The sequence below is a fragment of the Leptosomus discolor genome, chromosome 11, assembly GCF_034619465.1.
Source record: "Leptosomus discolor isolate bLepDis1 chromosome 11, bLepDis1.hap2, whole genome shotgun sequence".
Classification (NCBI taxonomy): Eukaryota; Metazoa; Chordata; class Aves; order Leptosomiformes; family Leptosomidae; genus Leptosomus; species Leptosomus discolor.
In genome coordinates, this window is record NC_141401.1 from 11802838 (window position 1) to 11817116 (window position 14279).

Here is a 14279-nt window from a genome sequence, read left to right on the forward strand (position 1 = left end):
GTGCCCCCTACGCTTTGTGTTACTTTGAGCTTCTATTTGTAGAAGAGAAGCTTTAGTTGCTGTTCTCAACTCACGGCTGAAGGCCAGTAATCATAAAGTCAAGCCTGGCAATTTACCTCTGTTCTCACAGACATTCCCTGCCAGGTACAGAGGTTGTTGGAGATGAGGCCGCAGCACTGAACATCTGAATTAGAACGACTCATTTTGCCTGCTTGTAAAAACCCACATTCGACAGGACACAAGTTACGCTTTCAGAGGAACTTCTCGGTATGTAGTAGTTCCATATATATACGTGAGGTTTCTGCAACGCTTTCCACAGCTATGTAGAACCAGCTACACCAGGCTAAAATGTTTAAACATAATAAAAGTAAGAAAACCCAAAGTCAACAGGCCTCTGAAACAAACCATTTTTTCCCCCGTTGCTTGCATAAGGCTTGGTACATTTAACACTTGTTGCACGGAAGGTCTGCACAACATTATTCTACACAAAAGCACTGTTACATAAATAACCCCCCCCTCCCAATTTTAGTCTAATGCCTTCCCTTTTCTCACTTCTGAGTGAGACAAAACCCTAATACATGTACTTCTGGAAATTTTGAAACAAACTAACTCCAGTCCTAAATCTGGACCCTGCCAAACCCTGATCCAAACCCACTGCATATTCAGCTGGCACCGGTGTAGAAGTCCCACCTAGATCCACTTAGTGTGGGTCATTCACTTCAGGCTGACCTAAACCAAAAGCACAACCACTACAGAGGCTGTAACCTAGTGACTACCAGTATTTTGATATCTGAACTTTATCAGGTTTCCTGTAAGCAGCAACCCTAAACCTTAACCTAGTGGTCCTTTTCTATAGGCAGAAAAATAGCAAAATCATTAAATTTGAATAAAAACCCCCAAAACTCTTACTAGATCAATACTTAATAATAAATAATGGCCTCTGATGGCAGTGCATTCCCATGTAGAGGCAAAGGCTCATTTTTCAAAGCTCCTGAACACCTACACTTTCATGGATTTTACTGGACATAAAATGTACTCTGAGAAGACACAACCAGTATCTTTAAAAGCATGACATGGAGATTAAATATCTTTGTTAATACAGGCGACTTCTCTAAAGAGAAAAAACCCCCACTGTTTACAATCACATCCCTGGTACAGTCAGAGGGACAACCTCTTTTACACATTTTTTGTTCTAAGAGGTTGATCCACATCTCTGTCCATGAGAAAAGAAGTTTGGGTTCGTTTTTTTTTAAACGTATATTTTTAGGATTATCTTTAAACATAAAAATATCTTCTTTATGCTCCCACGCGTATTTCCCCACAGACTTTTAATAAAGAAATTGCTTAAATGAATACCTTAACCTAGAAAAATACACACAAACCAAACATGAAGAAACTACTCACCTGTAGCACAGAGCCCTGCTGCAGCTGCAGGGCGCACTGCCTAACCCTCCCACAACAGCAAAGTCCAGGCAGGATGGGAATGGGGAAGGTGCTGGGCAGGGGCTGGGCACACCCTGCCTGGCTGCACACCTCCCCAGGGCCACTGGCACCCCAGGGTGGCTGCGGGAGCAACAGACAACTGTCCCTGCTCAGCAGCAACTGGCTTTCCCGGGAAGCCCGAAGCACGCACCTCCGGCCTGGTAACTATACCGACCCCTCCCTGGGACAACATCTAGTGTCCGTCTCGGCTCAGGCTGCGAGTTCTCCAGGATGGGGATTATTCTTCCATGTAAAGACCCTACCTTGATAATTCGCACGATCGCAAATGAATTCTAGTAACACTGGGTGATGTAGATGGAAAGCACGGATTTCCTCATATCACCTTTGGTATTTTTTCTTGGGAGAGATTCTTCTTCCAGCATACCTCTAACTCATAGCATCTATAAGGCTAACAAAAAAGTAATAAAAGCAAAAAAAAGCAGAAGCAGAAGGGAAGCAGAGTAAGAAATACATTCTCATACACAGTTTACCAATGTGAATTCTACCCAGTTTTAAAGACTGGAAAATCGGCAACTTCAGTTCAGCGCGGAAGGGGTGAAACATTGGTTTCGGGTAGTGGACTGGCAAAGAGTTCACCTCAACTCTTCTGTTATTACTCTTGCTGACTCTATTTACACGGGAGGATATTACTCTTTACATGAGTCCCAGGTGACAGAAGAAAAGTCTTGCTCATCAAGGCAATAAACTATATTGCTAATTTAGGGACAGTGTTTTGCTGGCCAGGGCATGCACAGATGGCCTGGCTTTCACAGCAGGGCTGGGATGTATTTTCATTGCAACGCAAGAAACGAAATAGATCAGCCTTATCTTTCGTCTTACATCTCAGTGTGAGTGACAGCGCAAAATTAATTACTTCTGTAATTTACTGCTCTAGAGACTATTGCCTTTGCATGTGTACAAATTCTCAAATTATTATCAAGCTTTAAATTATTTGCTTCATTAAGTTGCAAGGTTGTAAAAGGTGAATACATTTGTTCCAAGTTTCCTGATGGCCAAGCAGGGTGTTTTATTTCCTTTCATTAACTCCATGGCTTAACATCATGGAGATGAACAGACAAATAGGAGCAAAACCAAGAAGGAACTCCTGAGTTATCAGGTATGACCAACAGTTGTGCTTTAAAGCTACACAACACTTCATGAATAACGCTTAGATTATGGACTTGAGTTAATCATAACCTCCCAGATCCGTGGTTGCCAACAGCCACTGCCTGGAGGAAAACAGTTAAAATTCTCCACACCAGCACTGTTGTGACACTGTCAGGTACCAACAGTAGAGCTGTTCCTCCCACCAGTTTTAGTTCAATCACCTACATAGAGAATATTTGAGAAAACTAAATTTGTCACATCACAAGAGCTCTTGGCTGTGCTAGTATCACAGAGGACTGGTTTGAGGACATACACTGGTGGCGGTGGAGATGGGACTGCCCAGTTCTCGTACCTGTTTTTCTACAAACCACTTTGCCAAGGACTGAGAAAAGTAAAGTAGGTACAAGTGTACTTCGAATTACTGGAAAGCAGTGGTATTTGTGCCAAAACCAACTGCTTACTTCAAGTTACGCTTACACTTCATTTTTAAAATAAATAAATTAATAAATAAATAAACCAAATAATCTCTGCTACCTCCACATACTGCCTTACTACGGAACTTAGTGCATAGTGTCTGTTTTGCCTAGCATGAATAGCCATATTAACATTCCTGCTGCTATAACTGGAACAGATTTACATCACTAACTCCAAGTCCTACAAAGGTTTTAGCAGTGATTTATATTCCCAAAACTGATCCAACAGAGACCAAATAACCAATTAGATTTAATGAAGTTTAAAAACAAATTGACCCCTGCAAGGTGAGGCATTAAAGCGCCAAGCTCAGAACTAAACCAAGGAACGGCCAGCAGTGCTGCAAAGCAAGCAGTAGGTGGCAGAAAGCGTCTACTGAAGTGTAATTCGGAATAATCAGCCAGAGAATTCTCTCTGCTGCTAGAAGCCCAACAGAACAGCACAACTGCACACAGAATAAAACCAGATAAAATATTCTGTAGCCGTTTTCTAAAAGGAAACAAATATTTGTCTTATAAACACGGCAAAGCTACCACCATCAGTGAAAAACCCAGATTTCACTGGATTAAAAATTGTCTTACGTGAAGTTGTACAGTTATTAGGTGGGGGAACCCATCCAGGCTAACAATAGCAAAGATAAAAGCACAAGAAACCAAGATTCCTCAAGTAGCAATGGTAATTCCTAGACCTGTAGAATCTTACAAAATAAAAATTCAGAGTTACTGCACAGTTAAGTTTCTTCTGCTGCTACAACTTGATGGGTTAAAAACAAGTGAGTACACTTGTGAGAAACCATACAAAACCCAAACTGTTTTGTTCTAAAGCTCTCATTTTATCTGTTTCTAAAAAAAAAAAAAAAAAAAAAGGTGCAGCTAGCTGCATGTTGTCATGTGGATGGAATAAAAACACGGCAAGAAAATGCCTAACACTACCACATTTAGCTATGTGGTAAGTAATTTTTTATAAAATCAAGCAAGGCTAAACATATACAATAACAGAATTAGTCACTTTAGCTGTGCTTATTAATGCAAGCATGCAATTTTGGGTGCCAGTATTGTTAATCCAATGCAGCATCTACTTTTTATGCATTAAGACACAGGAAGAACAACATCCTATGCAGATAGTGAACTATAGTTTTGACTGAAATAATTTAAAAGCTCATTAAGAAATAAAAAAAAAAGTTACGTAAACTGACCCCCTATATATATATTAAGTAATTTTTTCTGCTTTATTACAGAAAGGTCATTTAGTCAAATTAGTTCTCCATTCATACAAAAACCAGATTTTACTACAATTTAATGGGCAAAGTTATAAATTACATTTTTATGTATGTGAATATGATTCCTCAGGCAAGCACTGCAAGCTTTTATTCCTTTGATCAGAAATTATTCCAAAGAAACACTGAAATACGCAATTGCAAAAGCATCAATTTCTATGCTTAGAATTCTGTATTTTCAGTAAATGTAGCCATGATTTTTGAAACAAAATAAAAAAAAACAACACACAGTTCTTCACAGAAAGAGATCACAACTCGAAACACTGAACTAGATTCTAGATGAGGGAACACCAATCAAGAAATACCACAGGAATTTTAATCCCAATTTGGATACCAAGGCATCTAGTTTCATGTTGTACTTTAATAAGAACTGTTTGAATTCCCGAAATCTAAGTTTGAAATTACATGACAAAATTAAATACTTAGACAACATTTACTTATGTACATTCTGCTCCAAAACTGGACTGTGGAAATTCTTTACATTTCTCTTAGAAATACATACAAACCATAGCACAGGTTAACAATCCACTGGCAACTGAGTCACAAGTCAGCTTAAAGGAAAAATACCCGTGGAAAGTTTCAATCTATTACCACTTCAGTAACAGCATTTCAGTGTCTCTTCAGACTGCTTTAAGTAGTTTCTTCTCCTTGCTGCAAAACCTGATCCCAGTTTACCTTGCATGTTGGATGACTACTCGTTAAGAGTACCTCTTTCACAGAAGATGATGACAAATATTAAGAACAGGAAATTAGGAGTTCAGAAAATTACAATATGAAGAGTCCAGGCAGGTGTACACTGTACAGATCATCTAAAACGGAAGAAAAAGTAAAATTGCCTGTGCCCCTCGGAGACCTTACCACACATATTTTATGGAAAACTTTACATAGCTTACCCTTCATCTTACTTCAAAACACACCACTTACGTTACTACCTAAAAAATAACACATAACTAGTTTGTTAGACTACAGGAACAAATAGTTTAAAGCTCTTTTACCAGTCTAGGCAACATGTACATTCATTTGAATGGGAGTTCACACCAAGTGCTGCAAGAAAGCAATTACATTCAGAGAAACGGGTATCAACCTCCATTCCACATTTATCATCAGTATACACTAACAATCATCAATTTAGGCGAGGACAGCACAACAAAAATTCTCTTACATAGCCCTGAAGTGCCAACGAATCATTTGTTAAGGAAAAAAATTAAATGCAGTAGTTTTTCCCCACAGGTAACTGAATTTCACACGAAGTGGCAATTGTTTAGTTTCGGTTGTGTTTTGTCACACAAAGTGAAGAAACTATAACTTCTAATCCCATGTGAATCTGCTTAGACCAGACAGACTTCCTGTTGAACCATTACAGAAGCAACAGTTCCCTGGTTTGACTCAAATGTTTGTGGAAGCAAAAATTCATTAATCTTTACACTGTGCATGCATCAATTTTGAGAATCTTTAGTGTTCTGCTTCCCGCCCCGAACCCATTCAGCTGGGAACTTATTCAGAAGTTACTTTAAAGCTGTTCTCAACTCACTTGATGACAAAAAAATAAGACTGCTGCAATAAAGTGAGCTTTCAGGCAAATACGCTGGAAGTTTTTTCAGTTCAGAGATGGACGAAAGTCAGTATTTATGAACCGGGGTGTCAAAAAGAGATCCCAGCTGCCTGAATCAAAGCAGCTTCAGAGACACAGGCGGCCACTGAAGTCCAATGACGAGAGCCGAACTTTAACTAGCATTCTGCATTTTGTCTGAAAAACATGTATTTGGTGACTGGCATACCTCTCGGAATTCCAAACACAGAAGAAAAAAATGGGTAAGTATTTAAAACTGTGATGCCTAAGTCCTCCTATATACATAAAAAAAATTAACTTACATTATAATAATATCAAACTGCATAGCATTACAAAAGAAGGCAACTTGAACGGCTGAAATTGAAAAAAAAAGGGATGTTACCAACCCTATTATTACCATTGTGGAATTCATAGTATCAGAGAGTAGACTGTTGCTAGTAACAGCTGTAGCCCAGTTTAAGTAAACTTTGCCTTAATTCCAAAGAATGCAGAAATGATTAATTTGGACAAGCTGTTGCATGCTCTGCTTTCACGTCCTCCTAGCAGGTTTTGCTGTTAACTGCTTCTCTCTTTCAAGCTCCTTCTCACGTTGCTGTTCTCGTTCTAGTTCTTCCTTCTGCCTCTTTTGTTGCAGCTTAAGTGCTCTTTTCTAAACAGAAAAGACAAGAAAATAATTCTAAGTTTTATACCAGTATTTAAGTTGGAGCTACAAACAAAATCCCTCCCATTCTCTTAACATTATCGTCTCAAATCCACGCTGCTTATGACTGAATGTTGCATAAACTGTTCATTTCTTCTTCCTCCTTCCCACTTCCAACTTACCATTCAGAAACGGCAAGTCTGTGATCGACGCACGGAAAATACAAACTGGATTCCCTTAAGTCTCACAAAGTCATCCTCTGTGTACGCCTGACAAGGTGCATACTGTACCATTTACTGCTCCATGAGAAAATCCTTTTGCTGATAATACCGAAGGACTAATCTTGCCAGAATGTAACCAGAGACTGCCTATATAGCATAAAGTCAGTGAACTTGTGCCACTGCTAATAGTACATTAGATAGAAGCAGAAATTCCTACATTTATGACAATCTAATTTTCATTAAAAAGGCACAGAAACTAAAACAACAAGAACTCGTTGGAAAGGAGTGGATTAAACGACAGAACAAAGCATGACTCTTGTATCACCTAAACATTACGACGTCACTGAGAGTTACCAGTAGTTCAGATGCCTAAGTTGCTTGAGCACGGGTAGGAGTAAGTGAAAGTTTAGAAACACACATGGCTTGGCGCTACTGAAAACAGCAATTTAAGACAAGGACTGAAGATTCTATTTTAATCAGAACTTTCAGCATGCATCCAAATTAAAAGCTGGAAGTCAGTAATACCTAATTAAATATCATGTTGGAAAGTAAAAATATTTATCCCACTCACTTTTAACTTTGACGTCTTCTCATGGAGCATCATCATTTCATTTCTAATATTCACTAACTTGTTGTGATAGTGTTTAGCTTCTGAAAACTTAAACATAACCATTGAAACAGTGACTGTCAAGTTGGAGTAGTTGCTCTTTAAAACAACACAGCAAAACAGCAATCAAAAACATAGTGATTACCAGAACAGTTTGATAATAGATTAAATGTTAGTTATATACACAGAAGTTATCTATAAATTTACATATTACATGCATTAATATAGAAAATGACCATATCTCAACAGGTACACCCAGTAATCTCCTGAACCAGGATTCATTAAACAGAATAACAGAATTACCACTCTATGCACCGCATACCAGTGTTTCATGCACCCTTCCTGCTAGCCTGGAGAGGTGCACAGAGCTCATGTTGGAGTCTCAGTCCTACCAAATAAATGGCATACATCTGCTTCAGCTACTAGTTTTGAACAACTAGACTTAGTACCACTGGCTGACTGAGCCTGCTCTTTCTTCCCAGTGCCCTTCCCAGTTAAGGGAAATATGCTGGTTCCACACCCTCTCCAGCAACAATCTGTCCCAACTATCTGAACTGGTTGGTTCTCTTCCTGTAGGTCATTAAGAACAAGGAAAATGCACAAGTTGCTACTAATGCTTCAGCAAGAAAATCTACACTAATAGAGATTTAAGTAAGCATTAATAGTACTTACCAAAGCATTGATATCAAGAATGGAGTTACACTCTCTGAATTTTGAAATTTCTTGTTCTAATGTTTCTAGTAATACCACTTGGTTCTGTCTGAAAAAAAAAAAAAAAAGATGCAGAAAACCGAAGTAAAGCAGCACATATGCTTTTCAACCAGCTCTTTAAATAAATACTATTGATCTTAACAATATAAATACATGCTTCCCAATATCAGATTTCTCTTATGCATTGCTAGGCTATTTCAGTAGAGACCAGAGTAAATGGCTTTAGAAGAATCCCAGCTGAGTACACACAAATGCAGCTGGCAGCATACAGCATGGATATCCAGGATGAACATCCAAAAACCCCGAACAGGTACTCTGCAGGTTGCGGTGAGTAAACACCCCAGGCTGAATGAAGGGAAAAACAATTAGCTCTTGGTGCTTCCACTCAGGTGCCTCTGCGTCAGGCTGCAGGACTAAGTTACTTCTGTACGGAACTTGTGTGGATCCTTGGTGCTTATGAAGGATCCTCCATCCCATACAAATCAGCTGAAGTCTTTCCAGACGCAGGCTGTCCTTGGCAGCAGCATGACCACATTATGCACCCTGAAACCCAAACCAATGTACCCTGCAAAACCTGAGGTGGATCTGTGTAAGGCCCTTTCCAGGGTCTCTGCATCCATGGCAGATCTAGCCTGCATTTGAAATAAACTTTTTTCCATTATCAGTGAGATGCCAATGTACAAAGAATTCTTATCTGTTTAGCTCCTTAATTATATCTTTTGCAACACAGTTTAGAGACTGGACAACAATATACTGCACTACAAGCTGCCCTGAATATGAACTGCATCTTTGCAAGCAAAATAAATCCAGCTTTCAGCACTTTCCACTACAAAAGTGAACAAGTATTTAAGAAATCGACATGTCTTCTGCTATACCTGGCTTAAGGGATTTTAGTGTTCTATTGTTACACATTCTTCAGTGAAAGTTCTGGTAGGCTACACTGCAGCTTATACACCCCCCAGCACTCCCACAAATCACTTAACTATTCAGGATGCTATGGTCAGACCACAGAAATGCTACAATAAACTATACACCAGTTAAGGTTAGCTAGAACATTATATGGGAAAAAATGGCAAACCAAGCATGCCCGTACAAGAAGCTGGTTTTGAAAACTTGCTTACGTAAGCTCCTGCAGTGCTGATTTTGATCGCTGAAGATCGGGCAGATAATGAGAAATCAATCCTTCAGTTAGCTGCTCCACAGCTTTCTCATCTATTAAAGGCAGATCATCTACTACTCCTTCATCTGGAGACGCATCGCTAGGACCTACACCAAAGAACAGCAAGGTTGAATGTGACAGGTCAGCACGCACTTCAAGTTTCACCTATGCCAACTGTATTTTCCTGTTTAAAAATTAAAAGCATTTCAACACTTAAGTTCTAATTCTTTTCACTTTATCAACTAAACTGTGCTTCCATTTTCCTTCCCCTTCATCCCTCCCTTATTCCCAATCCTGTATTATGAGCTTCCTGGGGAACAGTTTTATCTGCACACCAGCAGAACAGAAAGAGGGAAATAAGAGTATCCCAAAGACATCTTATGAAAAAAATTCCAAGTACTGCAGTCTACTGAGGAAAAAAAGGGGCAACATCAGTTGTTCCAGCTATGCATCAAGAATACCTAAGCATCAACACGCTCCCACCCTTTGCTTTCAAAGTCACAGAATAAACCTAGGCCTCCAAATAAAGGCCTTAGCCGGTCACTCCAAACACACGAAGACCTCATTAACCACCACACACTGAACTCCCGAAGTTTGCAAGAGTCGGTTAAGAGTTCCTGTGAATTTCGTACGGGCAAGCTATGACTACCTATTGCGTGCAGAGCTCTTGGAAAACAAAAAACGTTAATCCAAGGGCCACAGCGCACAGAGGAGAACGACGGCGGCGGCGGCATGCGCTCCGTTTCCGAGGGACCCCCCGCACGGCCTCTCACCGCCCTCCTCGGGGGCGAGCGGCGGAGCCCGGGCCCGGTCTCACGGCGGCGCGTCCCGCTCCCCGGGGCCGCTCAGCTCTCCCCGGGGCAGGGGCCGGCCCCAGCCCCCTCCTCGGGCCTCCCTGCGTCCGCCTTCCGCCCAGCCCGGCCGCCCCTCGCGTACCCAGCGAGCGCCCGGGGCTGGCGGCGGCGGCTGCCTCCGTCTCCTCCGACCGCTCGGCGAGGCTCATCGCTGCCGCTGCCCGCCACGCCCCTCCCACAGGGCAGGAGGCCGCCCGGGACGAGGCCGAGGCCGAGGCCGAGGCGGGAGCAGGGGCAGGGCAGGCCCCGGCCGGGTCCGGCTGCCCTCACCGAGCGGAGCGAGACGGGGCGAGGCGGAGCGGGGCGGGGCGGTGCCGTGCCGTGCCGTGCCACCTGCCCCGCCCCGCCTTACCATAGAGTCTCCTCAGAGCGCCCCTGGCTAGAAGGGCGCCGCTCCGGATGCGGAAATGACGTGTGACTGGTGTTCGGCGGGCCGGGCTGTGGTGGTGGCGGCATCGGGCACCGTTCCTGCCCCTCCCCCTGGCCCGGGACGGCGGGCACGCTCCTGCGAGCCTCCGTGCCTGCTGCGCAGGGGCTGCGGGAGCGGCTCCTCCGGTTCAGGGGTACGGGGCGGTGGCGAGGTGGGCGGCTGCGGGGCGGGGCGGGGCGGGGGCTGGGCGTCACCGGGAAGGGAAGGCGCCGGAGGAACGGGCGCCGGTGGTGTCCAGCGCTGCGCAGGCCGGCTCCCTCGGTGCCCTGGGGCACCGGGCCCGGCAGCGGTGGAGGTGAACGTGGCAAGGAGGAATTTGGTCAGCGGCGGCCAAGGGATTCACGTCACTGGGGAGTAACCGCTCCCGGGCAGCAGTACGCACAGTACAGCTTTCCCGGGGAAAAACCAACTAAAATCACTGCAGGGTGGTCTCGGGGCCGTGCTTTCTCATGTATTTAATAAATCTGTATTTTATTCTCCAGAAACCGTGCAGATTATTCACTACTTTTAGCTTTTGTTCCTTAGGAAATAAAATACGAGAGCTAGTTTTTGTGTATCTATCTGCCTCTGCATCTCTCCCAACAGTCTGTAAGAGTAGTAATAACTTGTCAGTATATATTTTTAATTTTTTTTTATGAAAACACACTTTTATATGATCTGGTAGGATTTATATTTTTTTTCTAAATTATCTGTAAAGGTCTTTTCAGGAAGGGCAGGCACAACCAGGGAAAGAAACCAATGAAGGAACTCCTCAGAAGGTGTTTGAATGCAGTAGTTCATAAACCCCCAAACCTTCAAGATTAAATTAAATTCAGGTAGTCCCACTAACGCTTTTCAGAAACAGACGGAGGCAAAAAATGGACATTTGAGATGGTCTGTCATCCTTAAAATTGACATTTTTAATGACAAGATTGTTGCACATTCATTTGTATTTTTCTTTGTGTATATATTCTAATTAACTATTGATCACAATTATGTCACTGTTCTCTCATTAGATTAAAAACTTACCTGGTTTTCTTTCTTTTTCTGTTTTTGCATTAAAAAAGAAGCATCAAAGGCCTGGTCTGAAGCCAGACTGCAACAACAGGAACTTGTCAATTAACTTAAAACAGACTGGAGTCAAATCCTCCATTACAATTCATTAGCATTTTTACTTAAAGTTTCTTTCACTGGGGAAAAAAATAAGCTTTTCTTGAAAGTTTCACTGGGAAAGAGTTCTCAGCTTCCAGATGGAATTTCTAGTAAGAGCAAGTGAGATAATCACTCTGAAATAGTCTCGCTCGAGATGTGGGTGTTTCAGTTTTTTGTGCTCCTGCTTTGCCTGTTCCAGGCCCTCCCACGTCTTGCAGAAATAGATGAAGGCTTGGCATATAAAATTGGTATCTTTTTCTAGGCAAGTTAATGTTTAACTATTTATCAACCCAAATGCTCCAAAAAAAGAGATTGATAGAAAGCTTCTCTTGTTCCTTTTCCTCTACAAAATGTTCTCTGCTTCACAGTAACTATTTCCCGAGTGCGTTACCAAGCTCATTGTCGTGTGAAGGATTAGGTAAGGTTTTACTCTAAGACAAAAAGATGTTGAAAATGAAGTTACGGGAATCCTACAATAAGGAACATAAACATTTGGTTAAACTAACAAAAAGCACAGTTGGCTGCTGGTCTAAACATTTAATTTCAACAAGTTGTGTGAAGTTGGTACTAACGTTACTGTTATTATCTAAAAACAAGGTACTGACTGCACAACAACAAACTCCATAACCCAGGGAGCCATGCAGCGGAAGAGCTGTAATTAATCAGAAAGCAAATCACACTGAGGACATCCCTACATCCAGCTGAACTGGATTTATAGTCCCTACACAGCAACAGAGCTCCCAAAGGGGACTGGGAAGAACCTCAGTGCTTCAGCTGGTGGCTCTTCGACCCATCCATGGGCAGCAACACGTCGTGAATCTGTGTTTTGTGTCCTCACACGCTTCCTTTCTTTCTCTCCTATTCTCTGTTGTATTCCTGCACTCCTTTGCCACTCCTAATCCTACAGCAATTCAGCACTTACTGTCTGCAGATGCTTGTCCAAAGTTTGTACACAAGTTTCTGGCTTTCTTGCTGAGGTCTTACACTCCCACGCTTGGAAGCTGTTAAATTTCAAACTACTGGCAAGACAAAATGCATGTGTGTGTGACTCTAACAGCAAATAATCATGTTTCCTTTTCATTTTATATTGTGGCAACTGTGTTCAGAAACTTTTAATGCAACACCGTCGCCTACATGTTCTGGATTTTATTGTGTAACTGATTTAAGCAGCTACATGTATAGTACCTCCCACTAAAATCTGAGTAAAAATGGAATAAGTTAGCTTGGTTTGTATAGCAAATAGTATGTTATAAACCATCAGCTTTGAAAATGCTGTATGACTTAAGGGATAACTATGAAAAGGAAATATTTCACATGAATAGGTAACTTCTTAAAGAGTCTCTGTCCTTATCAAGTAAACAAGACTACAGAGAGAGCACAGCCTTGGCTGTCTTAGTAAAGGGATGGAGGGCAACAGGCTGTTACAAAAGGCTCTGTTCAACAGAGGTTCATCTTGACAGCTTATGACTTGGTTCTTGACAGCACTTCAGAAAAATCTGGTCTTATTTCTTCAGTAAAAGGCAAGCTGGCAAACCCCGGGGTGCTGGTTTAGGGTGTGAAGTCCCCCCTCAGCTTACTACCCTTCCTCAGTGCTAGAATTTTCTGTTCCTGCAGAAGGGGCAGCAGAATGGACCGTGAGCCTATTCCTCAATCCCCCAACATTTTTTTATGACAGAGTTTTACAAGCAGTTGCTTTGGCAGCTCCTGCCTGGCTGGTTGTTCGTGCCTGTGTGTCCTCGCTCACTTGGGCTGGTACAAGTGGTGAAATTGGCGAATCACAGAGTGAGTTAAATCAAAGGAGATCAAAAACATTAAGAATGGCTGAACTGGAACACAGCTGGGAGCACTTCCCTCAGCAGCAAGGCTGGCTTAACAGGTTCCCAGCCTCGACTGCTTGTTCTGACTCCCACACCATTCGCTGCCCCCTCAGTTGTCATATGGATGTCTATGCAAGTTGTGATCATGGGAGCAGGCTCAGTTACACATAGAAATACATTTCTATATCCCAACCCCCTCCAATATATATTTTTAAATTCTGGCCCATTTCAGGGACCCAGTTCATTGTCTGACCCCAAAACAACTGTGCTGGTAACCCTGCTGGGGGAACTGCGAGGTGGGTGAAAGGGCTGGGGATGGCACCTCTTTAGCCACCTGAGGAAGAATAATGAGATTACACGCTCAGGAAAATGGCCACATTGTAAAGGGGCAAGGAAGCTCAGGCAAAGCGTAACACTGTTTATTTTTGGACATCCTTACGAGAACAGCAATAAGCAATCTCCACCCAAGGCCAGTTTACCATGCAGGACGTCCCTCCCGCAGGCCCTGTTCCAAGAAGGGGCTCCCTCCACGTCCTGCGGTGCCCTGATGTGTGCCAGAATCTGCTATCAGCCGTTGACCAGAAAGGGAGTGCCTGTCTCCAAAATCTTCCAGCTCTATACAAGTCTCTGGTCTCCACTTGGTAACTTCCTTCAACCTGGTCAAAACCCAGGATACGCACTTTCCCTCAGGCCGGCATGTTTTTCCAGAAATGTTTATGACTTAGGGAACGGACTGATGTAGTAACAAAATCTGGCATGGGTACAAACTGGCCAGGAATATGTGTAGGCTGGAAATTAGAAGA

At 42.5% G+C, this 14279-nt stretch overlaps 1 protein-coding gene across 1 annotated transcript; it reads right to left on the reverse strand.

Annotated features, from left to right (window-relative positions):
• Positions 1–5286: 5286 nt before the first annotated feature.
• On the reverse strand, positions 5287–10247 carry BLOC1S6 (biogenesis of lysosomal organelles complex 1 subunit 6). The gene is made up of 5 exons (XM_086471562.1): positions 10181–10247; positions 9207–9351; positions 8047–8134; positions 7339–7425; positions 5287–6555 (listed from the first exon to the last, which is right to left on the reverse strand). Exons 1-5 carry the CDS (start codon positions 10245–10247, stop codon positions 6436–6438), a joined length of 507 nt encoding a protein of 168 aa, XP_086327688.1. The 3' UTR covers positions 5287–6435.
• Positions 10248–14279: the final 4032 nt, after the last annotated feature.

Bases quoted from the DNA above. Each gene is read 5' to 3' on its own strand.
- BLOC1S6 (XM_086471562.1), bottom strand. From the start codon at position 10,247: ATGAGCCTCGCCGAGCGGTCGGAGGAGACGGAGGCAGCCGCCGCCGCC. The intron at 8,135-9,206 runs GTAAGCAAGTTT...TTTTTTTTTCAG, and splicing joins TCAGCACTGCAGGAGCTTAC to ACAGAACCAAGTGGTATTAC. The intron at 7,426-8,046 runs GTAAGTACTATT...GTTATGTTTAAG, and splicing joins TTCTTGATATCAATGCTTTG to TTTTCAGAAGCTAAACACTA.